Source organism: Cydia strobilella, chromosome 27 (assembly GCF_947568885.1).
Source record: "Cydia strobilella chromosome 27, ilCydStro3.1, whole genome shotgun sequence".
Lineage (NCBI taxonomy): Eukaryota > Metazoa > Arthropoda > Insecta > Lepidoptera > Tortricidae > Cydia > Cydia strobilella.
The window spans coordinates 6,747,773-6,775,334 of record NC_086067.1 but is presented as its reverse complement, the minus strand read 5'-3'; the positions used below and the strand labels follow the sequence as shown (position 1 = coordinate 6,775,334).

At 40.6% G+C, this 27,562-nt stretch overlaps 4 protein-coding genes and 1 non-coding gene across 5 annotated transcripts in view; 3 read left to right on the top strand and 2 right to left on the bottom strand.

Annotated features, from left to right (window-relative positions):
- LOC134753616 (acetyl-CoA carboxylase) overlaps positions 1-14,577 on the top strand; it is a 170,786-nt gene extending 156,209 nt beyond the window's left edge. The window contains exons 47-52 of the mRNA XM_063689553.1: positions 3,173-3,288; positions 4,201-4,388; positions 6,276-6,341; positions 7,032-7,214; positions 7,369-7,509; positions 9,379-14,577. Of these exons, the coding sequence (XP_063545623.1) occupies positions 3,173-3,288; positions 4,201-4,388; positions 6,276-6,341; positions 7,032-7,214; positions 7,369-7,509; positions 9,379-9,444 (760 nt within the window). The 3' untranslated portion in view covers positions 9,445-14,577. The remainder of the gene's footprint in view (positions 1-3,172; positions 3,289-4,200; positions 4,389-6,275; positions 6,342-7,031; positions 7,215-7,368; positions 7,510-9,378) is intronic.
- Trnas-gga (transfer RNA serine (anticodon GGA)) lies at positions 6,086-6,158 on the top strand. The gene has a single exon. It is a non-coding gene; the product is annotated as a tRNA-Ser (tRNA).
- A 1,314-nt stretch (positions 14,578-15,891) lies between the features above and the next one.
- LOC134753559 (glucose-1-phosphatase-like) lies at positions 15,892-17,264 on the top strand. The gene has a single exon (XM_063689467.1). It carries the CDS (start codon positions 16,052-16,054, stop codon positions 17,225-17,227), a length of 1,176 nt encoding a protein of 391 aa, XP_063545537.1. The 5' UTR covers positions 15,892-16,051; the 3' UTR covers positions 17,228-17,264.
- Positions 17,265-18,569: 1,305 nt separating this feature from the next.
- On the bottom strand, positions 18,570-19,535 carry LOC134753472 (glucose-1-phosphatase-like). The gene has a single exon (XM_063689346.1). It carries the CDS (start codon positions 19,533-19,535, stop codon positions 18,570-18,572), a length of 966 nt encoding a protein of 321 aa, XP_063545416.1.
- A 4,842-nt stretch (positions 19,536-24,377) lies between these two features.
- LOC134753619 (dynein axonemal intermediate chain 7-like) overlaps positions 24,378-27,562 on the bottom strand; it is a 53,844-nt gene continuing 50,659 nt past the window's right edge. Inside the window, exons 23-25 of the mRNA XM_063689556.1 lie at positions 26,433-26,502; positions 26,091-26,192; positions 24,378-24,516 (exon numbers count right to left, since the gene is read on the bottom strand). Coding sequence (XP_063545626.1) covers positions 24,379-24,516; positions 26,091-26,192; positions 26,433-26,502 — 310 coding nt within the window. The 3' untranslated portion in view covers position 24,378. The remainder of the gene's footprint in view (positions 24,517-26,090; positions 26,193-26,432; positions 26,503-27,562) is intronic.

The window sequence follows — 27,562 nt, the reverse complement described above, 5'->3', positions numbered from 1 at the left end:
GGTACCTACTACCACAGGGCGGACACGCTATACATCCCGCCCGGCGGGGAGCTGCGGGGGGGCGCGTGGGCGGTCGTGGACCCCAGCGTGAACAGCGCCCGCATGGAGATGTACGCCGACCCGGAGGCCAGGTACCTACTACCACAGGGCGGACACGCTATACATCCCGCCCGGCGGGGAGCTGCGGGGGGGCGCGTGGGCGGTCGTGGACCCCAGCGTGAACAGCGCCCGCATGGAGATGTACGCCGACCCGGAGGCCAGGTACCTACTACCACAGGGCGGACACGCTATACATCCCGCCCGGCGGGGAGCTGCGGGGGGGCGCGTGGGCGGTCGTGGACCCCAGCGTGAACAGCGCCCGCATGGAGATGTACGCCGACCCGGAGGCCAGGTACCTACTACCACAGGGCGGACACGCTATACATCCCGCCCGGCGGGGAGCTGCGGGGGGGCGCGTGGGCGGTCGTGGACCCCAGCGTGAACAGCGCCCGCATGGAGATGTACGCCGACCCGGAGGCCAGGTACCTACTACCACAGGGCGGACACGCTATACATCCCGCCCGGCGGGGAGCTGCGGGGGGGCGCGTGGGCGGTCGTGGACCCCAGCGTGAACAGCGCCCGCATGGAGATGTACGCCGACCCGGAGGCCAGGTACCTACTACCACAGGGCGGACACGCTATACATCCCGCCCGGCGGGGAGCTGCGGGGGGGCGCGTGGGCGGTCGTGGACCCCAGCGTGAACAGCGCCCGCATGGAGATGTACGCCGACCCGGAGGCCAGGTACCTACTACCACAGGGCGGACACGCTATACATCCCGCCCGGCGGGGAGCTGCGGGGGGGCGCGTGGGCGGTCGTGGACCCCAGCGTGAACAGCGCCCGCATGGAGATGTACGCCGACCCGGAGGCCAGGTACCTACTACCACAGGGCGGACACGCTATACATCCCGCCCGGCGGGGAGCTGCGGGGGGGCGCGTGGGCGGTCGTGGACCCCAGCGTGAACAGCGCCCGCATGGAGATGTACGCCGACCCGGAGGCCAGGTACCTACTACCACAGGGCGGACACGCTATACATCCCGCCCGGCGGGGAGCTGCGGGGGGGCGCGTGGGCGGTCGTGGACCCCAGCGTGAACAGCGCCCGCATGGAGATGTACGCCGACCCGGAGGCCAGGTACCTACTACCACAGGGCGGACACGCTATACATCCCGCCCGGCGGGGAGCTGCGGGGGGGCGCGTGGGCGGTCGTGGACCCCAGCGTGAACAGCGCCCGCATGGAGATGTACGCCGACCCGGAGGCCAGGTACCTACTACCACAGGGCGGACACGCTATACATCCCGCCCGGCGGGGAGCTGCGGGGGGGCGCGTGGGCGGTCGTGGACCCCAGCGTGAACAGCGCCCGCATGGAGATGTACGCCGACCCGGAGGCCAGGTACCTACTACCACAGGGCGGACACGCTATACATCCCGCCCGGCGGGGAGCTGCGGGGGGGCGCGTGGGCGGTCGTGGACCCCAGCGTGAACAGCGCCCGCATGGAGATGTACGCCGACCCGGAGGCCAGGTACCTACTACCACAGGGCGGACACGCTATACATCCCGCCCGGCGGGGAGCTGCGGGGGGGCGCGTGGGCGGTCGTGGACCCCAGCGTGAACAGCGCCCGCATGGAGATGTACGCCGACCCGGAGGCCAGGTACCTACTACCACAGGGCGGACACGCTATACATCCCGCCCGGCGGGGAGCTGCGGGGGGGCGCGTGGGCGGTCGTGGACCCCAGCGTGAACAGCGCCCGCATGGAGATGTACGCCGACCCGGAGGCCAGGTACCTACTACCACAGGGCGGACACGCTATACATCCCGCCCGGCGGGGAGCTGCGGGGGGGCGCGTGGGCGGTCGTGGACCCCAGCGTGAACAGCGCCCGCATGGAGATGTACGCCGACCCGGAGGCCAGGTACCTACTACCACAGGGCGGACACGCTATACATCCCGCCCGGCGGGGAGCTGCGGGGGGGCGCGTGGGCGGTCGTGGACCCCAGCGTGAACAGCGCCCGCATGGAGATGTACGCCGACCCGGAGGCCAGGTACCTACTACCACAGGGCGGACACGCTATACATCCCGCCCGGCGGGGAGCTGCGGGGGGGCGCGTGGGCGGTCGTGGACCCCAGCGTGAACAGCGCCCGCATGGAGATGTACGCCGACCCGGAGGCCAGGTACCTACTACCACAGGGCGGACACGCTATACATCCCGCCCGGCGGGGAGCTGCGGGGGGGCGCGTGGGCGGTCGTGGACCCCAGCGTGAACAGCGCCCGCATGGAGATGTACGCCGACCCGGAGGCCAGGTACCTACTACCACAGGGCGGACGGTACGTCTGTACACGCGGCATGCGTCATGTTGCTTAAAAACAGTACTGAGCGGTCGGCAAAAGGTCGTCAATCTGCTGTCGCGGGGCGAGGTCATTCGAGTCGGGGCGGGGCGGTGCGTTCTGTATTCCGAACTTATTTTCAAACTATATATGTTATATTAGCAGAGCCCGGAATTTACGCGGCAAAATAAAAGACTGTCGCAATCTTGCTAGAGTTAGAAACATTTTTTTATCGGTATCGATAGCTGGGTAATGGAAAAAATGGCCCACCAATAATAATGAAATAAAAATAAGTGAATTTACGTAAGGTTTTTATAAAATTATATAGAAACAGATGCAATTTCTTAGATCAAAATCTACGTCAGTACACACAGCAGCACATGACATTATATTTGGTTTGTGACAATGATAGGAGCAGATAATCATTATCGTTAATTTCTCAAACTTCTCTGGGAGTAAACAGTTTCGTTTATCAATAATCCATTTATGTATACTATTAAAATATCTATACTATTTGTATCTGTTTGTATACAATTTTATACAAACCTCACAATTTAATTGTTTTGATTTATTGTTTTTATTCAGTTGACCGTGTTTTTCTTCTATTACACAACTATCGATATCGATGAAAAAAATGTTTCTAACTCTAGCATCATTGCGACAGTCTTTTGTTTTGCCGCAAAAATTCCGGGCTTTGAATATTAGTCTAATACCGTTCGAGAAATGGTCCCCAGGTTAATTAGACCCTTGTCAAAGTTTAGTAGAAAAATTTCGAGCGGAAATAATACAATGATGTGATATTTTCAGGGGTGGTGTCTTAGAAGCCGAAGGGATCGTTGAGGTGAAGTTCAAACAGCGGGACACTCTCAAAGCCATGCAGCGATTAGACCCTGAGCTGCAGAGGCTTATCGCTAGGATAGCAGGTTAGTCCGAAGCACGGATCCCTTATAGGAGCATTCCATGAAATATTTCGTAAGGGACACTTTGTTATTTAACAATTTTAACGCATATCAGTGAAAGAACATGGGTCAAAATCATAAAAATAATTAATGCAAGTAAAAAAAAAAACATTTATCCATATTTAAATACATTTTATCGTATTTTTTAAATCTTCATTTTTAGTTTTAAAGTGTGTCGATAGACGGCAGTGAATTTACAGTGGTTACAAAATTTACTATGACAGTACCGCTCTATAATATTATATCCTCTTTAATACTTTCGAGAAGTAAAATTACGAATCTCATTATTAGCATTATAATGTCATAACTCGGCTTCGAGATTGGTAGTGTTTCTTAGCAGCTAATACGTTTTATTAGGGTAGCTGCCATAGCGATTCGTAAGGGACAAAAACATTACACTCTTTTTTTTGGGCAGTCGTGTAAAAAGTTGATGTTTTCATAATATGGAATGCTCCTATACAGGTTGATATTTTAATCACCAGCCATACTCTGGCTAGTGACTTTATAGGTCATACTGAACAACTTTTATTATTGGGAAGGGAATGGAAAAAAAAAATGCCTGTCCCACAAATCAGCGGCCTCGCATCACCCGGAATGTATGAAACAGCCAAAAGTAAACGTATATTGTTGTTAATTGGACTTCGTAAAAAACTTCTAAACTAAACCAATGAGTGGTATTTTATAAAATAACTATATTCTGTTTTTTCTATTCCGTAGACTAAAATTACATTTCATGTGATACTAAGAAATGTCATCTCATACACATGAAACGTCATTTTAGTCTACGGAATAAAAAACAGACCTTACTCTTCGTTAATTAAGAAATTAATCTAATTAGTTTTTGCCAAAATTACTATGTTTAAATGTCGTTTGCAGAACTAAAAGACCAGATCGCCGATCTATCCAAGAGGTTCGACCGCCGCGGTTCCATAGACGACGTGCTCGTGCGGACGGAGGCCGGTCGCGAGGCCGAAAACAAGGCGCGGGAGCTCGAAACCGAGCTTCAGCTGTGCGAAAAGAAAGCTCAACAGAGGGAGAAGGAACTACATCCTATATACCACGAGGTAAGCACTCGGGACGAGGCCGCGAGGCCGAAGACCAAGCCAACTCACAATCAAATTCAGAGCGAAAGAGACGTTGGAGATGGACATACACCTACAGGCCATATGCCATGAGGTGAGTTGATGAGAGGCCGCGAGGCCGAGAGCAGGGAGCTTGACTGAGCTGCAGCAGTGCGAGAAGAACGCTAAACAGTGGGAGAAGGAACTGCAGCCGCACGAGGTAAACAGTGCCTTAGTTTTAATAATGCAATGCGGTGTAGCTAATTAAATAAATACTAGGCCGAAAGCCGAACTTGGAACTTACAGTGAGCTGTACGAAAAAGCCGTGGGAAGGGCCGTGGGAAGGGGGATTCAAATATTTGTACTACCATTTTCCTATGTAACAGTACTTAGTCAGTTCTATGTAATATTCGGAAAAAAGTAATAAAAATTCATGCAAAAAATACGCGACCTATAGGTGATTTTGATCCCTATTTAAATAAATATGGATCAAAATCAATAATAAATATTATTTTCTAAACAATTTTAGTACTTCTGTTATTTGTATAGTTTTTATTCGTTTTTTTTTCTTGTGTAATTTGACATTTATATTTATGGAATTGTTGTTTGTAATTTTGGGGTTAATTTTATTGTTTGTAAAAATTGACATGTAAAAGTGCCCCTGTGGCCTATTTGCTGAATAAATGTTTGTTGTTTGATGTTATCCTTTTTTACATGGTTGAATCTTACATAAAACAAAAGCTGGATCTTTTGTTTTTCTTAATATATCTATGTGTAATTGGACTAATTGGACTGCCAAAATTGCAACTGCACATGTTTTACCAAACCTACACATTGGATGGCAGTCAAAAATAAGCGTGTTACTGAAAAGTACCCTAAAATTGAAGGGTATTAGCTGAAGTACAGACTTGTCAGAGACACTGTTGACACTGATTTTTACGCCCCTTTGTGAAGTCTCTTTAAAACAAGAGTGAATAGGCTGTTACTGAACCGGTGAGCTCCATCTTAGGCCCTGTCTTCACTTTCCATCAGGTGTGACTAGGGCCAATCGCCGATCAGTTTATAATAAAAAAAAAAAAAAAAAAGTATAATTTTTCACAATCCAGCCGCGTATTCGCTTCTAACGACAATCCCAAAGTAAACAAGTAGTACATAAAGTCGCGATCTAAATTTACACTAATAATATTACGTTTTGATCATAAAACTTCTTTAAGCGCGACTAGAGGTATAGATTTTTTTTTGACGCAAGTAACGCTCAGTAGTGACACACGCACAATAGGACACACGTCAAATTGCCAACATAGCGATAAACGTCATCGTCAAAGAAGTTTTACTTCAATCGCGCGTAAAGATTACACGCACACCCTTTTTTTAATTTAAAACTTTGTATTACATTTTATCAGTCAAAACCTTTGTGACAGAACTTATGACCTGACCAAGTAGGACGTGAATCCTGGTCATGGCACCAAACTGTAACTTTTATATTTTTTATACTATTATTATATTTTAACAAACGTATATTTTGAACAACTTTGGGAACAAATCAAATTATTTTATTAATTATCTCTCGCTATATCGTAATTCCGTAAGGAATTCGTATAGGAGGTGCAAGCGCGCACTGCTGGCCCTTAGAGTTGGTCAAAGACGCCTAGTCTTACTAAGATGGCATATAGTCGAAAAATTGTGACGGGTACCGCCGGGGCGAGGTGGCCTAGGGGTTCAAGGCATTAGCCCGGATTGCTAAAGACGCCGGTTCGAATCCGGCCTTCACCACTGGAGGGCTTCGTCACTTTTTCTTTAATATATGACATCTATTACAGTTTATAAACGTATATCTTGTCTTTTTTGTAATTTATATATTACGAATATGAATATGCTTTTAATATACAGATCGCGGTACATTTTGCTGAGCTGCACGACACAGCGGAGAGGATGTTAGAAAAGGGCTGTATATTCGTAAGTACAACACTATTTATATTAAACTGCCCGTGTCCGTTTTTTCACGACCGGTCTGGCCTAGCGGGTGCCCGTGAAGCCGATGGTCGTGGGGCGATGAACAAAAAAATTAAGTAGGGTTTTTTTTAAATTTTTACAAATTTCATTTTGTCATAGCGTCTGTGGGACTAAAATTCGGATGTCTTGTCCGCGGAACTCGAGGGGTAAATGAGGAACTGTAAATCATTTGAATAAAATGTCGCTGGCGCAAAACGCCAACAAAGCAAATGATATGGTTGGTATGTGTACAGAACGCGAGAGTTTAGTGTTTGCACGGATTTAATATATACGCTAGATGACGCAAATATCACGATTTGTATTGAAACCAAGCGTGCCGTATTCATACAAAATTTACGCATAATATAATTTTATAATTACTTACGTGTGATAGATTTGAGTGCTCGCAATTTTTGGGCTATTGCAGTTAATTATCACGTAACGAGGCATTTTTTAAGTTTGGACGCGCGTGGACCGTCAAGAGCGACAGTCAACCCCGAGGATTTTTCGGGGTTCGGACACGTGAAGTAGATGCATTTGCGTCATCTATGGTATATTTGTATCTGTGTTATGATGTCGCTGGCGTCTCATCTAATGCCGAATGTTAACTTGCGGAATATACCTAGGTGTGAAAACTAATGAATATAATTTCAGGACATAATTCCTTGGAAAGACTCCCGCCGCTTCCTATACTGGCGTCTAAGGCGGCTGCTACTGCAGAACCTGCAGGAGCGGCGCGTGCAACACGCGGTGCGCCAGGCCGCGGAGGACATGGACCAGGGCGCCGCTGCTGCCGCCTTACGGCGGTGGTTCACCGAGGACCAAGGGGAGACTCAGGTACCCCCTTCAACACATACACCTCCATGTGTAGATGTCCAAAATATGCAATCTTTCTCAGCTTAACTGTGGCTAGTACTTTCTTTTTCTTCTTCATTCTTATATGACGCTCGCTCGCATTAAATAGCTAAATGCTGACCCGCTTTATTTCCAGTCTCACCAATGGGAGCGCGACAACGAAGCGGTGTCCAAGTGGTTCGAGGCTCAAACGGGCGACGACAACTCCGTACTAGAGAGGAATCTGCGCGCCATCAAACAGGACTCTGTTATGAATGCAGTCAACTACCTCGTTATGGTAAGTCTACTATAATAGCCGCAATACCAACTGGTGACTGAGGTTATAAAGCCATCTCTTTCACTCTTGGTTGGTCTTAAGAGTCCCCGGCAAGCTCGGCCGAATTGCTACTAACACGTGTTTGATTGTACTTTGCACATATAATGACATGAGGTATGAGGTATATCTAGGTATGTAATTAGTTTATATAGCTCTAGTGTATAAAACAAACGAAATAGAGCAAAAACAAGTTTTGTATGAAAAACCTAAATTCGTTGTATTTTTTTTAATATGAATAGAATAGAATAGAAATAATTTATGGTATCTAAAGCTACATAAACTAATAACAGACATAGATATACCTTATCCTATTGTAAGTACAAAGTTTCAGAACAATCTAGCTACTCGTTTTAAAATGAGAGCGGAACTACGTTTGTATGGAGAACCGAGCTTGCCGGGGACTCTTAACAAACGTAAAGGAGATAGATCTCACTCTCCATTTGGTATGGCGGTTTGGCGGAGCCTTCAAATATGCAATAAGTCTACTTCTGCAACAGTACTGCCCCCACACTTATGTCCTTTGCATCTGTTGCTAGTACAAACGGTATCCAAGTGGCTTCTAGCTTAGGGTGGTATTCCAATTTGTCCAATTTCTTTGTCTAATGTCTCCAGCGTCTCACTTTCTCATTAAGCAGAATGTGAGACGCAAAAACACATTGGATCAAGAAATTGGACGGTTGGAATTACAACCTTAGACCAATACAATCTCAACAAAACTCCGTAATGAATGCCGTCAACTACTAAATAATTAAACAGGTTAGGATTAGCAAAAAATTCGCAACCAACTTGACATGAATCGCAATAAAAAAAATGGTTGCCAAAAGCGACATCTGTCAAGACCTTTCAGTGTGGCTGTTCATTGTCCCAATCCCCATAATCTTCTGGATTTCAAATAATAAACGTCTTAAAACTGTAATAGATGTCATATATTAAAGAAAAACCTTACTATATAAAATCGTAAATGGGCTGGTCGACTCCCCCGCGCTACTCGCCCGCGCCTCTCTGCGCTGCGCGTACCCCCGCACGCGCTCCTCTAAATTATTCGCTGTCCCTTTCCATCGAACCACTTACGCAAAGAACAGATTTATCGTAAGAGCGTGTAAAAATTACAATGACAAATATTCTCATGTTGACTTGTTTTTCATTCCGTCAGTACAAAAATTTGTTTCTGCAATTAAGAGCAAATGAACAAATAATATAATATAACTCTGCTACTATTAGGGCAAATAATATAATTGATTTTGATAGTTTACTATTGTAAAATTAAGTTAAATTAATGCATGTCACGTTTGTGGTTTCAAATTCGCATTGTTTAGTTCTTTAGCACTAGATCTAGAGATAGTTTAATTGAATTGTACAAACAAGTCTTGTCTGAGCAACCATAATTATCTAATTTCAGTAGTGGAAACTGTTTTGGCTTATGTATGTATTTAAGTGTAATTATCTATATGTGTCATCTTTCGCTGTTTGTTTCCCATTATCAATAAATAAATAAAATTAAAAAAAAAGTGACGAAGCCCTCCAGTGGTGAAGGCCGGATTCGAACCGGCGTCTTTAGCTATCGCGGCTAACGCCATGAACCCCTAGGCCACCCCGCCACGGCGGGACCCGTCACAATTTCTCGACTATATGCCATCTGCTATATGTCGTCTTTCACCACTGGAGGGCTTCGTCACTTTTTCTTTGACATGTGACATCTATTACAGTTTTTAATTTATATATAGTAGTGTGTCTACTTAAAAAACACAAATCAAAATATTTAATAAAATAATTTGATTTGTTCCCAAACTTGTTAACAAACGTCTTAACTAAAAACAATTTTTGTTACAGGAACTCACGCCCTCCCAACGAGCGGAGTTCATCAGAAAACTAACAGCTTTAGAAATGGAGCAATAGAGTAAATATACCAGTAGATAGAACAAATTATATTTAAAGCCATAGGCGCCATATCACTCAACCCGCTCACTGCCCGGGGACCCACACCACTGAAAGTGTTATTATTAATGTTATAACGTGAAAAAGGCATTCTTAAACGCAAGATTAATTAATTTTGTATAAAATTTGTTATTTATTATTTTTATAATTAGTTGTAAAAAATAAAAAAGCAATATTTATTCCTATAATTTGTTACCTTTTTGTAAAATTATAACGATAGGATAAATAATTGTATGCAATACTCATCCTTTTTGTATAACGATTCAAAACAAAATTAGCGTCACTTTTACAAAATCTGTACACCGTTTCAACTGTATATAACATGGCTGAAATTTAATTAATTCTGGTTTCTAATTTGTATGCACTTTAACTAAGTGTAGATTTTTAATTAGTTTTAAATTTAGGTCCGTCCGATTCAAGACTCAAAGTCATTGTGGTGTTTTAAGGATTATACTAAGAAACAACCGTTTTACCAATAAAAAAAACTAGAACAGCGTTGATAAAAAAAAACTACAACCATAAGGGTTTTTGGGTAAGAGGAGTATAAACAATATTTTTATGTTTATCTAGTGTTGTTAGGAACTAGTCTAAAACTGAAGTTCTCAATTCGTTTTTACGAGACTGCGCTCAAAAAACTTTCGAGTCTTAAAAACTTTCCGAGTCTTAAGTCCCTGGCAAGCTCGGCCGAATTTCACCTTCCCATACAAACGGAGTTACGTTCTCATTTTAAAACTACGTGTTGGTTTGTAATAAAACTTTGCACATACAATGATATGAGGTATATCTAGATCTGTAATTAGTTATATAGCTCCAGTCTATAAAACAAACGAAATAGAGCAAAAACAAGGTTTGTATGAAAAACTTAAATTAGCTGTATTTTTTTTACTATGGTATCTGAAGCTAGATAAACTAATTACAGACCTAGATATACCTTATCCTATTGTAAGTACAAAATTTCAGAGCAATCTAGTTAGTCGTTTTAAAATGAGAGCGTAACTACGTTTGTATGGAGAACCGAGCTTGCCTTGCTCAAGTCCCGAGTTGAGTCTTTCTTAAGCTCAACTCAAAAGGCCTCGAGCCTCCGAATAAAGATATTAGTTAGGTTGTTAACAGTAAAAAAATAAGCGTCTGTATGATTTGTGTAGCTAAACCACAGAATAAATAATAGTACTACCGTACAGAAATGACACTTCGTACAAAACCGAAGTTTGACATCGATTCAAGGACGAATTATAGTGTCCCTTGCTAATGTATGGCACTGTCCCTTTCGGCTATTTAGGATTGTCAAAATTCAAGTCATTATCTTATCTGTGGTCGTGTACGCAAACCGACGTCAAGTTGTGTCAGCCCTAATGATTGCTCGGAGCAATGCTTAGCCGAACGGAGCCGAGAATGCCCGAAAGGATCAGTGACGCCCCACTGTCTAAAATGTGAATTTTATGTATAGTATTTTTTTGTAAAATTTAATGGCTCTCTCTACAAAAGACTCGAGGATCTAACAAGTTGAAATAAACTTAAGTTTCGACTTTATTTTAGTCTGAAAAACTAAGTCTTAACCTTTTCGACGCCAACGACGGATATATCCGAACCGCAAGTCCAACGCCAAAGACGGATCCGTCACAGACCACAGAGCAACATAGACCTACGTGCGTATGCATAAAGTTCAATTTCAATTTTGACACTTCGGTGACGTGGCAACAGGGCGGACACGCTATACATCAAAAATCACTTGCGTTTCTATGTGTGAACGGCACGTCTGTACACGCGTCATGCGTCATAGTGTAAGTTGCTTAAAAATAGTACTGAGCGGCCGGCAAACGGCCGTCAATCTGCTGTCGCGGGACGAGGGCATTCGAGTCGGGGCGGGGCGGTGCGTGGCCGTTCTGTATGATAATACTATTACTTATTCTGTGACGTGGCTTCTGAGCGACAGGTTTTGTGTTTGACACGGCGTCGAAAAGGTTAACAAACAATATGTATATCCAAGGGTTAGCGTAGTGTATATAGATATGAACAAAATACTTTATCACGTATATTGTACTGTTAATTAGAGGGTATAAACCAAAAATATTATATTTTCTTTTAATCTCATTCATCCCTGTAGAAGGTACAAAGTTTACATTCCTTACATTATTTATATTTCTTATAGACCTTTTAGAACATAAAAGGTGCTAGTATGTAATCACAATTTTGCAATTAAAATGAACAAACATGTATAAATGAGTTAATTATTTTAATTATATATACCACTAGCTTTTGCCCGCGACTTCGTCTGCGTGGAGTTAGTAATTTGGGTAGCTTATATTTTATCCAATCTGCTTTTTATCGATTCCCCATACAAACTTCCACCCCCTTAATTAAATGTTGCAAAATGTACAGAATTCAGTTCTACCAGAATAATCACAATATTTATGCATGTAAGCACTAGCATGTAGGCTCTTATTACAGGGTAGTTAGGTTTAATTTTGCTAAATTTTCATGTGATTTGTTACTGATAACCTCCTAAGGCCCAAGGTCCTACCTATAGTACTTCTTCAGTTCGATGAAATTTACTCATTACTAAATTGGAACGGAGTCGCCCCTTCTTTGTTTCGTTAAATTTTCAAACAACGCAAAATCAACTATTTCCTATACTATAGGTTCAAATTTCAGTGGCAAATATTGGATTTTTCATTTGTATGGCTGGGCCTTAGGCCTGATTTCCTACTACGCTGATGTCGATCGCTGACGTCGGTCGAGCGTACCGTCGGAAGAAAAATCTGCCGCTGACGTGGGGCCCATAGAACATTTTGTCGATTCGTACGCTCGACCATAGAGTAACTTATACTAGAGCGGTACTGTCATAGTAAATTTATTAACCACAGTAAATTCACTGCCATCTGTCGACACACTTTAAAACTAAAAATGAAGATTTATAAAAATACGATAAAATGTATTTAAATATGGATAAATGATTTTTTTTATTTGCATTAATTATTTTTATGATTTTGACCCATGTTCTTTCACTGATATGCGTTAAAATTGTTAAATAACAAACGAAACCGTCAACGCCATCTATACGACAGTAGGCCAAAGCTAGTAGCGCCCTCTGATCGAGAATAAAATTTTCATAATTTTCGAGGCACGTTTTTTCCTTAGACTGTATCCATCTATTACGGAGTTATATCTAGCCAAAGCTCGAACGACGTCAGCGACCGATGTCAGCGTAAGAGGAAATCAAGCCTTAGGATAACTGAAAATGAGCTTATAATATTAATCAGGGTTCGGTGAGAATATTTTTATTCTAGAAATTGTTAGTTTAGAAATAGTTTTTAACTTATTTGTTATTATAATTTGGGGTCCATTACTATAATTATAAGAAATACTATAATGTCTGCTTATAGTCTGGGTCTATTGTTTCCCGTAAAGTTTTAAGTCATAATGTATTGTTTGTCCGCATTTTCGTCAGTCATAATTTGGTTTTTCACAGAAACGCGTTTTCAGGATTGCCATAAAACAAACCTAACCTAACCTATCTATTGGATAACCTTACGAAAATTCTGAAAAGTTAACTGTTTCAGAATTATGACTAATGATAATCTGACAATGATTACATTATGACTTCCAATAATTATGTCAAACAAAGGGATCCCTTATAGTCTATTTCGAAACTGCGCAAACTGCTTTAATATTACATTGGTGGCAAACATGGCTTGACGGTAATCGGTTATCGTAGTCCATGGATGCCTGCAACTATTGTCGATCCTTTCAAACCTGTACTATTTGAATTCAATAACAAGGAGCAAAAGGAGACCCTCAAGCTTGCCTATACTTTCAAAATTTCATATTTTCGTATGATTTGTACGATATCGCTTGGGCTCCTCCCCTCCGACATGTCGGAAGCCGGTGTTGCTCGAGGTAATGGGCAGTTGATATTTTGCATAGACATAGTATATACAGGTAGTTATAGACGCGCCACCGTGCGACCGGGGGTAAGAGAAAGAATATTCATATAAAATTTGGGCAGCATAGGATTTTTTCTCTTTCACTTATAAATTTCGGTATTTCGCATCGCCTCCTACCTATGATGCCACCCGGTCGGTGATAAGGACAAAGCATGGCACTATTTTCTCTTTCCACTTATATGAATCGCAATAAGACTATCTTTCTCTATCAAAGAGTGTCAGGTCCTTGATATTTTGCAATACTAAACTTGATCGTTGTACAGTTAACCGTTTTAAAGCCACGCGTATCGTGCGCGGCGCGTGCGTGAACGTGAACCTTGTTAGAATGCACGAAGGTCGATATTGGACTGCAGCTGCGCGCGTCATTTGACGTCTTTGCCGGTCCGGCTTGGCCACGACATCGCGAGGCGGCGGCAGCGGCGAGCGGCGGCCATAGGTTGGAGCGAGACACAGCGATCGGACCATTCGTTCACACCTATGGCCGCCGCTAGCCGCTGACGCCACCGCGCGATGTCGTGGCCAGGCCGCGTAAAGGTTAGAAAACAGTTTTGAAATAGAGTATAATTTTATTAAACATGTCGATCGCACGATATCTATATGTTCGGACGTATCGTGTATAATGCAATAGAAATTGTTTTCGATATAGCAGTCTTAGTCCCCGGCAAGCTCGGCCGAATTTCGTCTTCCCATACAAACGGAGTTTCCTTCCCATTTTAAAACTACGTGTTGGATTGTAACGAAACTTTGCATATACAATGAAATGAGGTATATCTAGGTCTGTAATTAAATTATATAGCTCTAGTATATAAAACAAACTAAATATAGCAAAAACGAGATTTGTATGAAAAACTTAAATTCACTTTTTTTTACTATCTGAAGCTACAGAAACTTATTACAGACCTAGATATACCTTATCCTATTGTAAGTTTTAGAGCAATCTAGCTAGTCGTTTTATAATGAGACCTAACTACATTTGTATGGAGAACCGAGCTTGCCGGGCTCTTAACATTGAGGTGTGCGAGCGGGACGCTATATAGCGCTGTCTCGCTCACACACCGCGATGACTGCGTATATCTAATGTCGTAGGTATGCTTGTATAGGTGTTTGTTGGTTTATATGCATGAAGTTTCCAATAAAAGGCTGTTAAAAATACTGTTTTATTACAACCCCAAACCCTCGAACCTTTCTGAATCAGCAGTCAGCACACACAGACATCAGCCGGCATAATGGGCGGGGGAGCAATATAAAGCGCCCTCCACACTCATGAGCGAATCGCGGCGCGAAGCCGCGAACGCGAGTGTGGTCTTGTTCGCTAATCAGCGAAATCGATTCTGTCTGGAGTGGGCTTAATAGGAAAGTATTATTTATCAAAATTCAATTATGAAATTATGTTATTTATTACGACCGGTCTGACCTAGTGGGTAGTGACCCTGCCTGTGAAGCCGATGGTCCTGGGTTCGAATCCCGGTAAGGGCATTTATTTGTGTGATGAGCACAGATATTTGTTCCTGAGTAATGGGTGTTTTCTATGTATTTAAGTATTTATATATTATATATATCGTTGTCTGAGTACCATAACACAAGCCTCCTTGGGCTTACCGTGGGACTTAGTCAATCTGTGTAAGAATATCCTATAATATATATTTATTTTATTTATTATTATTTTTATTTAATATTTATATAGTTTCTATCATAAAAAATACGAGTTAAATACTATTTTGTTATAAAAACAAGATTTATTTTTAATTTAATAATTTAAATCGAAGTTTTATTATCTGTATGTGACGTGACCACAAACGCCGACCAGCATTTTTTTTCGTGAGTGACGTCAATCTATCAGAAACAAGACAAGTGTTAAATTTGTAATGCCAGCACCTCACTTCGCTGTATTTGGCAAATATTCGTGTTGCATCCCTTTTGTTTTGTATGTCAAAGGAAAGAGATGCAACACGAATATTTGCCAAATAAGGCGAAGTGTAGTGCCAGCATAACAATGGCAAAAAGTTTGCACTGCACATGACGTTTATCGATGTCACAATAATGACCGCTGCCTTTTTTGTTTAAATATTGTTTCCTAAAAAAAAAACTTATTTTCAGGAAATATAAATACCATTTGGCTATCGAAGCCACATGAACATTTATAAATATAAATGTATAATAGCCTATTGGAAACTAGCAAAGTCACCTTGGCCGGAAGCTTTGTTAACAGTGTAGAAGGCTTAAGTCATTACCTGTGCGATATAGTTGGCAACACCACTAAAACGTCAATGTCAAACATGACATCTACTCGCGAAGCAAAAGTTTTGTTTCTTTCTTTGAATAATTTGAATGGTCAGCTTATGTAAATACATAAAGTTTTTGAAGATTATTTAGAAATAAGCAATAGAAATGTTCACTATGCGTTATAATCTTAAGCTAAAGAAATCCCAAATTCTACAAAGATATTTTATAAATTTCGAAATAAGCAGAGCAGGTACACTTTCCAGTAAATACAATTTCGTCATTAAGTTATGAATGGGGTCAAACTACGTGAAGTATATTTAGTAATCTACCTCCCACTTATCAATATTAGATAACAACAATTTCAAACAAAGCTCTTTATACTATTTCGTTCAAAACGTAAAATGTTGACTTTCTGTGTACTTCTTTCTGTTTTATTTGCACAAGCGGTGCCCGAAAAGTTTAAATTGCAAAGGGTGGTAGTTCTAAGCAGGCATAACGTGCGTTCACCATTATCGGAACATCTGGCTGAAAGCTCACCAAGACCATGGCCTCATTGGGACGAAAAAAGTGGCTATTTGACACCAAAAGGAGTATATTTGGAAGGTTTGATGGCCGATTTTTTTTCTAAATGGCTGCAGAACGAAGGTCTTCTGCCACATGGATGTCCTGAAAAAAATGATGTGTTTGTCTATGCTAATACGAAACAGAGGACCAAGGTTACAGCAAGAGCTTTTGTCTTAAAAGCTTTTCCCGGATGCAATATAACTGTCCATTTTGGTGACAAAAGTGATCCAGTATTTTCTCCATTTGTTCATAATAATACGGATACATTTAAGAAAGAAGTTTTAGAAAATATGCAGGAAGTACTTGATTCTCTACATTTAAATTCATCATATGAATTATTAGACAATATTCTCGATTATAAAGATTCAGATATATGTAAAACAAATCTTAAATGTGACTTAGCGACGGATATGAATAAAATTAATGAGATTATGGCAGGAGAGAAACCGACAGTGTCGGGACCGTTGAAGATATGTAATATGGTTATTGATGCCTTTAAAATGGAGTTTTACAACGGGTTTTCTATACCTGATGTAGCTTGGGGTGAGTTAAACAACTCACGATGGGAAACGCTATCAAAACTAACAGAAGGATACCATAATGTCATATTTAACTCTACAATACTAGCGAAAGACATCGCTTTACCTCTTATAAAATACATGAAGGATATATTCATTAATAAAAACACAAAATTCACTTTATTAATGGGACATGATGCTAATATATTAACATTTGTAACTGGCATGAGATTCAAACCTTACATTTTGCCAAATCAGTATGAAAAGGCGCCTATAGGAGGAAAGATTGTCTTTCAAAAGTGGTTAAACTCAAAAGGCCAGTGTTTTTTAAAAATTCACTATGTATATGGTTCTACAGATCAGCTGAGACTCGGTTCAAAGCTGAGTTTGATGAAACCTCCCCAGTTTAAGGTTTTGGAATTAGAAGACTGCCCGGTTAACGATGAAGGTTTTTGTACATGGGACAGTTTTGAGAAGTTATTGAAAGATTTTTAATTTTTGTAATATGCTAAAATACTCAGTTTATAAAAAACAGCACTCACAATCTTTGTTTGATTGTTTTTACCCTACAATAAATACAGCGGTTCCAAAATTGTGCGCCACGGCGCCCTGGGGCGCCGTACACAGTAGAGGGGCGCCGTGAGGCAATCCTCCTCACCATTACGTTACCTATCTATCTCGAAGAACCTAGCTAGGTTAGGGCGCCGCCGCCGAAATTTTAAACTCGCAAGTGCGCTGCGAACTGAAAAAGATTGGGAACCCCTGCTACAATAAATCATGCTTATCTTGTACAGTCGCCATTAAAAACATTGGAGCGGCCGAGGTGCTCAAAAATATCTGAACGCGCCCTCTTAACGCCTTGACAATAGACTTGTGTTCTGATAACAGTTTTAAATGATTCACGGTTAGTTTCACTAGACTTGTATTGACCGGGATATAGACCGTGATTACCTTTTGTATTGTTTTTTGTATTTCGACGCAGTTACATGCATCTTAATCTTGTTCACGGGTAAATTGAAGATAGCGGGTGGGTGTCAAAGTTGTGTGGACCGCCCTCGGCGGCGTCGAAATATCGGGAGCTCAAAAACAATACATAAGGTAATCACGGTCTATATCCCGGTCAATATAAGTCTAGTGCGTGTTCAGATATTTGTGAGCACCTATATCTAAGAGAGTGCTCACTCCATACATCGGTTTTGAAACCCAAAAAAGACTAATATTTTCGTAGGTTACATCTAGCGTCAAGTAGCGGAACTGTCAGTACTGTACCAAACAAAACTTAGATGTTAACTGGTCTAACGCGTACAATTTGCGTTAGATCCGTTAATGAAATTAATTATGTGTACAAAACGCGAAAGTTTAAAGTAGAATGCATAATTATATAAATAGTTATTTATTCAGGTATTTTAATAAGTATTGAAAGACTTATTTTAGTAGTTTTTGCATAAATCGCGAAGAGTCTGGCTGGTTGACGTACCTGGTGACCGAAGAGCTGGCGGCTTCCTCGCACAACGTATCTGGTATCAGCATTGCGATACAGCGAGGAAATGCCGCCAGCATCCTTGGTACAGTGCCTCAAGGCTAGTTATTAATTTCGTTAACGTAGTCTGTTTATATGTAAATAAAGTGCGAGCTGTCCTTAAAAAAAAGTATTGAATACTAAAATTATATCGGTGGTAACTGGAAGTTATTTTTCTTTTTTTCCGTTGTTATCAGTGGTCGGACCGTATTGCACTTGTATGGGGGATGGGGGCAAGGAAGATACTCAGTATAGGTAAATAATTTTAAAACTACTAATTTTGCTTTGAACAACGTGCATTTATTTCAAATACTATAATTATACATTGTTCAATACAGTTATGAACTTGTCCCACAGGCAAAAACCATTTGCATCAACAGCACACCCTTCCATTTGCAGCAGCGCCACCAGCGGTGGATTTATTATACTGGCTTCAACGCCATCTCTGATCTGCGTCGAGGACTGATACACGTAGCGCACGCGCAGCAGCTCTCTACCATTCACTTCGTCATACCACTTCTCAAACACCACTTTCCCGCCAATAGGCACCTTCTCGTACTGACCATTCAGAGTGTAGTTTTTAAAATTTAAGGAAGACAATAACAAACTTATATCGGCATCGTGCCCCATTAAAAGATAGAATTTCCTAGTACTGTTTTCAAATACATCGGTCATATATTCAATTAATGTTGAAGACAAATCTTTGTCAAAGGGCTTAGTTCTGAAGCTCACATCTTTAAAAGCTTCTGATACTGCAGTTAATTTTTTCCATTGCTCTGTTGTTCGTATTTCGCCCCAAGCTACCTCGTCCAAAGGCTTTCCGTCATAGTATTCCATCAGGAAATAGTCCACAAAAAGAAAACCGTAGCTTAAACCCCCTATGGTAATCGGTACCTCATCTATTACACTAGCTTCATTTTCTAATGTACTCAAATCACAAATACTGTAATATTCGCAAATTGTCGAATTTCCAAGATCCACAATTTCATTCAATTCTAAATAAGCATCTGTCAAATTTAAGCTATTCAATTTGATCTCCATGGCGCTTATAACTTCTTGTAAATACTCTTCCGTGTCATTTTTTAGTACTGCATCAAAAACTGGGTCCAGATCAGTGGTATTCTTATAATAAACATCTACACCAAAACCTGCACCCTCAACAAAAGCTTTTGCAGTTTCTATAGTCCTTTCCACATTGTTAGCGTATACAAATACGTCATCTTCGAAGGAATCAGTCTGTAATAACTGCTCTTCAATCAACCAATCATAAAAATATTTACCCATAGCTTTTTCCAGGACGCCTCCTTTTGCGGTCAAATAACCTGCTTCTTCGATAAATGTAGGCCAAGTTTTTGGGGAAAACAACGTCATGTTACTGGTTATCGGTGTCCGAATATTATGTCTCGACAAAACGATCACTTGTTGCAATTTAAGGCCATGACTGCTAACAGTGTTAAGCAACGCAATAATATATAACAATTTAAGATACATGTCGATATTCAGCAGTTTTGACTTACGAATGTACTGTTTGAGTCCACTGGTGCAGTTCGGCTAATGGACTGACTGAATTGAAATGCAATTGCAGTTTTTATAACTTTTTTTGTACACACATGATGTCACGCAAAAAATATCTCATAGATATATTGATTGATAGTAGAAGAGGTATAACGTCTTAGTAAAATTATATTGCTCATCAATTTGACAGCCGATCTAATAGATGGAGCTGTACAGGTACACGGTAGGCCGTCAGAACTGCTGCATAATGTACGAACTACGGAGCCCTACAGCGCCACCTAGCGCGGACTGTTAGGGCATCCGATATCGGACGATACTCAATTATTGAAATCCGATATTGGCACTCAATACCGGAATTAAATACAAATATTCATTATTGTTCACCAATAAGAAATAGTATTTTATATAATCGTGATATAATAGAGCTTGCTGAGTTGCCTAAGTGAGGTACGAGATTGAAAAGCTTGATTGCACTATTGAAAGCACTATTGTATACAATACTTTTTCTACGAGTCATCTATAATAATACTATTTTTTTAACTATAAAACCTAAATAATTAATAAAAATTGGTAAGCATCTGTAGACAAAAATAGCCGCAAGTTTAATGTCTTCTCTATGAGAGCGCGGCGGCACATGATTGGTCAAATTCTTTTATAATTGACTACAGCGTATTGAAATGAATATTATAGTTGAGTTGGGAGCCCATACATGAAAAGTACGCAATTATAGTTTGGTATACGAAATCTTAATTCAAATATTACAGTCGGCGAGTACAAAAAGGAACATGTTTTAATTGAATCGAAATTGTTTTTACCAAATTTAATTAGTTTTAAATTCATTTTAAGCATATTGTGTGCCTTAGCAGGGCGTCATGGACTGACGTTTGACTAACATGGACTAACACCTTTTTGATTTTGTGTACATGATTTTACAACGAATAAATGAAATATGAACATTTTATAATCTATGCTACTACTGTAACAACGCCCGGCGCCTATAACACTGAATGGACAAAATTTTATTTTATTTTACAAAATACAAAATTCTTTATTTGTTTAAAACACAAATTGCCATGATTTAGGTGATGGAGCCGCCCGGTAATCAAAAAATTGCCTGTGTCGGGAGGCACTCTTCCCTAGGTTAAAGCAAACTATTTGTACAAATAATAATCTAAAACCGAATCTTGTATTTATCTGGAATTTTGTTCAGACCATTCATTTTGAATTTATTTTGTGACTAACATAAACACCACCAAAACACAGGTATATTCGTAAAGCCTCATTACCAGTCCGCCGGACAAGATCGGCCTGTCAGTTGGAACAAAAATTTGACAGTTCTGAACAACTGCCAGGCATGTGACAGGCCGATATCGTCCGGCGGACTGGTAATGGGTGAGCCCCTTAAGGGGCCCACTGACTATCAGTCCGCCGGACGATATCGGCCTGTCAGTTGTTCGGAACTGTCAAATTTTCGTTCTAACTGACAGGCCGATATCGTCCGGCGGACTGATAGTCAGTGGGCCTCTTAAATTGTTAATAATAAATTATGGGACCAGTGCCTGAATTAAATAATAATTCAATTTTTAAACGTCTTACAATAAATTCATCTTTAATTCGCAAAATATGATGTTGTATCGAACAATTTTCGATATAGATTATTTAATCAGGATTAAATAATTTATAGACGGAAAATGCATGTTCGATGCAACTTATCATATTTTGCGAATTGTTATCAAACAAAGAGATAGTTATTGTTTAAGTAGGTGCAGTTTAAAGCGGTGACGCAGGCAATGGATGTCAGGATAGAAGACTTAGGTAAGCACGCCCGTTACACGTGTAACATTTGTGACAAAAAGCTATGAATAGCATCAGATATACCGTGGAAAATGCGAGTGATCATATTGCCTCTTACAGCCATCGCTCTTTTCTCCTTTTCTGTCATTAGGCGGGTCCACGCAGAACTATGCAGCTGCCTTTGCGACGAAATTGCCGCGCGAAGCAGCTCGGTCGGTGGAGACGTGCCTCCGAGGCATTGCGGCCGCGAAGTGCGTTTGCTTCGCCCGAGTCACGCCTCCTCAGACCGAGCTGTTTCGCTAATCAATTTCCTCGCGAGGCGGCTCTCTCTGTGTGGATCCGCCTATTCAGGTCACCTACACAGTCTACAAAGTGAGCATAAATGACCTAGATATTTGAACCCGTCAACTATTTTAAGGGACACACGCCCCAGCTCGATTCTAGACAGAGTGCTTATATTATATTTTCGTGCCTCAAAAACTTGCAAGACGCCTTGTCGCTTTGTTATTATTATTATTATTCATTTATTTTCATAAGACACGGTACATAGGTGTTACATTGAAATATTACTGCCAAACTGCGAAACATTTTGATGGCAGTTAGTTGAGCTCTTGTAATACATTTGTGCCAGTTAAATATAAACATGCTGTATAATTTTAACTTAATAACTAAGCATGCAAAATTTATTCTAACTATTCTGTTAGGCCTTCAGGGCCAGCAAAGACGGGTCCACTTTTTATATGTTTCCATAATAAGCTGACCAGTCTCTACTGCTCCTGTGGGCAATTATCTATTAAATATCTATTAACACATATTTTAAAAGTACGTGGGCTTATCTTATCATCAAATAATTTTTCTGGAAGTGCATTAAATATTTTAGGTACCAAATATTGAAACGTCCGCTCTCCGTAGTAATTAATGGGAGTAAAATTATGTAAGAATAATTTAGGTTTTCTTCTAGTCACTTTATCTTTGTTCTGTAGAGAGCCATGGAGCGCGCCATGCACGGCATCAAACTTCAAGACCGAGTGAGGAATGTCGAGATCCGACGCCGCACCAAGGTGCAAGACGTCGGATACGTCATTAACAAACTTAAATGGAGCTGCGCGGGACATGTTGCCAGACAGTGATGGCAGGTGGGCCAAAATGTTAACGGAATGGTGGCCGCTTTCAGACGAAAGGAGTGCCTGGCGTCCGTTGGCTCGTTGGGTGGACGACACTCGGAAGACTGCGGGTCACTTCTGGATGAGATTGGCTCAGGACCGGGATGTGGCGTACACGAAGAGAGGCCTATGCTCAGCAGTGGGCGATAAAAGAATGATATGATGATGATGATGATGAATTCGTTTTGTGCTGTTGAGCGTATCCCTCGCATAATTTAACAAGTTGCTTTAAGGAGTCGATTGAGAATCCTCTCCAATAATAAGAAAAAAACAACTTCGTTGTTTAGAAAGTATTTTTATTAGGTACAATACAGAGTTTCATGATTTAGCTGATTACAATTAAACCCGATTTATTTATTCTTTAAATTACTTACATCTATAGTTCAGATTTGTGTATGATCTATTTTCATTTCAGTTACGACTAAACATTACAATTGATCTATTGATGGAAATAGGTGGCCATAAGAAAACTGTGATAAACAACGCAATAATGGGGTTGGCAACTGTCAAAGCTTTGCATAGATGGCGCCATCATAGCTTGCCCCTTTTTCTATGAGATTTGGCTGAAAGGGCTGGCCATAAAATTCCATTAAAAAAATAAAAATTTGACAATTCTAGGGATTGACAGTGCAAGCTATGCTGGCGCCCTCTGCTTAACACTTCGACCGGCCAACCCCATTGTGTTCGGGTGTTCGGGGTTGTTAAAATTATCTCGATGAGTAGTCGTCGTAGTCGGTGTAAGTTAAGAATATATATTAGCTTTTGCCCGCGACTTCGTCTGCGTAGAATTAGTATTTTGGGTAGCTTGTTTTTTTATATGTCAAATTTCAACTGAATCGGTTCAGCGGCAGCGGTTTAAGCGTAAAGAGGTAACACCCAGACAGACAGACTTTTGCATTTATAATACTAGCTTTTGCCCGCGACTTCGTCTGCGTTGACTTAGTAACAGCAGCTAAAGTTAGTATAGCGCCTGGAAAAATTCTCATAGCAATCATTCAATTTGGAATAGAGATAGATTGAGCCGCTGAGAAGGACATAGGATAGTTTTTAACCCGAAAATCATCCATCAGAAAATAAAAAGCGGGGTAGAATTGAGATAATTAATGAAGTGCCTGCTAATTTGTGTGCATAATATGGGGCATTTTCTATGAAAAGGGACCTTATTGTCGATGGCACTTACGCCATTATAAACGATGCTCCGATATAAATACAATGCCGCGCGACGCTGTGCGGCGTAAGCGCCATCGACAATAAGGTCCCTTTTCATAGAAAATGCCCCATATTATGCACACAAATTAGCAGGCACTTCATTTATTATCTCAATTCCACCCTGCTTTTTACTTTCTGATGGATGATTTTCGGGATAAAAACTATCCTATGTCCTTCTCAGCGGCTCAATCTATCTCTATTTCAAATTTCATCTAAATCTATTTAGCGGTTTATGCGTGAAGAGGGAACACACAGACAGAAAGACAGACAGACAGACTTTCGCATTTATAATATTAGTATAATCCATACTAATATTATAAAAGTATGGATTCCAAAGTGTACTAAAAAATTTAAGTACAAGTTTTTTTTAAAGTCGCTGAATAAATGTTAGTCAGTATGCGTAGTTTATTTTTTGCTCGTATTACGGCCACACCCGGTAAATAAATTTAGGAAAAGCTAGACAGCTTGAGCTCCTGCAGCATCTCGAAGACGGTCTCCACCAGGGCGAACTTCACGTTGAAGGTGGCGCGGCGCGCGTCCACAGAGCCGTACGACATGTTCAGGGTGAACAGGTCCGGATAAAACTGAAACAAACATATTTATTTATTTATTTTATTATTTTATTCAAGAAGCGCTGGTGGCCTAGCGGTAAGAGCGTGCGACTTGCAATCCGGAGGTCGCGGGTTCAAACCCCGGCTCGTACCAATGAGTTTTTCGGAACCTATGTACGAAACATCATTTGATATTTACCAGTCGCTTTTCGGTGAAGGAAAACATCGTGAGGAAACCGGATTAATCCCAACAAGGCCTAGTTTCCCTTCTGGGTTGCAAGGTCAGATGGCAGTCGCTTTCGTAAAAACTAGTGCCTACGCCAATTCTTGGGATTAGTTGCCAAGCGGACCCCAGGCTCCCATTAGCCGTGGCAAAAATGCCGGGACAACGCGAGGAAGATGATGATTTTATTCAAGACAACAAATGGTCCAATGAGTGTTAGTTGATCCTAGCCTACGTTAGTACTTAACATTAAACATAGATTTTGTCCTTTGATAAATGGAGGATTTCAGAAAAAATGTACCATTAACTTTTTTCGAAAAGCCATAATTTTTTGCGTTATTCAGAATCACGACTATTATTGAATGAGACAAAGCAAAAAGAGTGTCCCCAGTTTTTTATACAAATTTTGGGTGTCAGTTTTGTAACGGTCCATACAGAATGTATCTGAGAATACGTTACAAAACTGACATTTTTTTTGGGACATATTTTTTTTTCTTTTTAAATCGATAGTCCTCGTGATTAACCCAAAAGTTGATGGATTTTCGAAAAAAAAAATGGTACACTTTTGAGTGAAAATGCCCAAATGGAGCATTCCATCAACATGGTAAGTTTTTCTAGTCTGTTTTAACAAAATCTATACATTGTTATGATCTGAAATAAATGAGTATTTAATTTAATTTAATTTTTAATTATTGATAATACATGTTATTGGGTCAACATTCTTTTAGTTGGCTTTTTTATTGTCCTTAAAAATGTCACTGAGTGGAGCTTTTTGTATGGGGTGAAATTTAGTTTTTATTTATAGTGTGTTGTATTTTTCTAGTGTGAATTAGAATCTATAGCTAGAAAGACATGCAATAGCAGACTTTTTTTATTTATTACTGTTTATTAAGTACCAGTTAATTTTTTTTAAATACAATTACAACGCCAATTATTAAATTAAAATATTAAATTACAAAAAAAAAGAACAGAATTTATTTATTTGATAATAGACAAAAATACAAGCGTGACAGAGTGGTCTGAAACAAGACAACGAAAAGAGTTTTGACCCACTTAAGCAAAACCTAAACTGATTTATAATTAAATTCCAATAATCTAACCTCACTTTTTCTCTTTTCCGTATGTTTTAAGAAACTAAACAAAGCTAAAAGGATACAATACAACTATACTTATTTAAAATTTAAAAAAGGGAAATTTGAGTTTACTTCTTTACATATTTTCCATTATTAAGAAAAAAAAAAAGGATCTGAGTGAGGTTAGTTTTTTGGAATTTAATTACAAATCAGAGTATAATTGTAGCTCAATGTATTGGCGAGTCGTTTATGATTATCGAAATGATTTTACTTATGAAATTTTACTTATGAAATGATCGAAATGATTTTACCGCTAATCCAACCATGGGTTCCAGAGTCAACTCCGTGCTTAGCTCGTTGCATTTCAAAATGGTCGTCTGTTTCGGATTCGCGTACAGCAGGTTAAATTTGGCCTGGAAGTATATAATACATGAATCTAGTATAACTGGATCGGTCATGAGGGGTGGGGGTAATGACCGAACGGGATAGTCTTATGTATCTTTCAGTAGGAGTAGTAGAGAAAGCGCTGTTATTGTTTGTCCTTGTCACAGTCTCACTTTTTTTTATATTCCCCACCGTAATATTACTATGGTTTATGGTGGGCTACAAATATACTCGACCAATCATATTGTCATTATGTGGATTCAACCTACCTCTCGTTTCTTGTCCACTGCCTCTCTCAGCTGCATCACTACATTTCGGCTGCCAGCACCAACGTTCCATCTATGTAAAGATAATTTAATTTCAATAATTAACTTAATGTTGTTAAGCGAGGTTTAGACTAGCAAGAACTTGCATCCAATTTTCGTTACATTGCGGTATCTGATCAACCTTTTGAATATAGTTTACTTTAGTAGTTGGCAATGTAACTTAAATTGCATGCAAGTTCTTGCTAGTCTAAACCTCGCTTTAGCATTTCATAGTCACAATTAATTATTAAAACATGTATTTTAAATTTCTGTAACATTTCATTTCATTTTGTGTGTTCATTTAATAAGTAACGGAAGTGAGTATTTGACATTTCGAGCTGGCTCCCGATTGGTCGCGCCATTTTAAATCGTAACGATTCCGGTGAGGCAAGATGGCGGCAGGACTTCCGGTTCGAACGCCATCTTGATAGTAGCCTCGTGATTAATTCCTTTGTTTTTTGCTCATTAATATTGTTTAGTGTAATGTCGATAGCTTTATTATACAATAATCCAATGTGGTAGTGTGCAGTGAATGGAGAATTAATCTCAAAGCGTGTTTAACCACCATTTTGGAGTCAACGGCCGGTAGTCCACGTGCTCGTAAAACCGATAGCTGGATTTTACGAGACAACTACAACAACCACCGAACAGCGTCGTGCTCTAAGAGCATTTATTTTGTTCCTACCCTTTTACGTGACATTGGCTACGGGCAACACCGCCCTCAAGTCAATCAAGAAAAGAAAAGAAGAAAGATGGCGGCAACTGGGCGCTACGGTTGGGAGGCAGAACGAGTGAGGCTACGGACGAGTGCAGATCGAGTTGTCATATTGTAATAGCCAAACGTTATGATTTGATGTTAAATTACTTGATTATGTCGGAGTGTACGTGAATACAAAGTTTGCTGGATCATCGGATTGTTGTATTGAACTGTCGTTCACAATGTAATAATACGGATTTCAATAAATTCTAATATGAATATATCCATTCTATTGAGGGGCAAAATATGTTTTTTCCTTTTATTTTTTCCTTTACCGAAAAGCGATTTAGAGCTGCGGGTGCCTAGTTGAATGGAAATAGGTATCAAATTTCAAAAT

Bases quoted from the DNA above. Each gene is read 5' to 3' on its own strand.
- LOC134753559 (XM_063689467.1), top strand. From the start codon at position 16,052: ATGTTGACTTTCTGTGTACTTCTTTCTGTTTTATTTGCACAAGCGGTG.
- LOC134753472 (XM_063689346.1), bottom strand. From the start codon at position 19,535: ATGGGTAAATATTTTTATGATTGGTTGATTGAAGAGCAGTTATTACAG.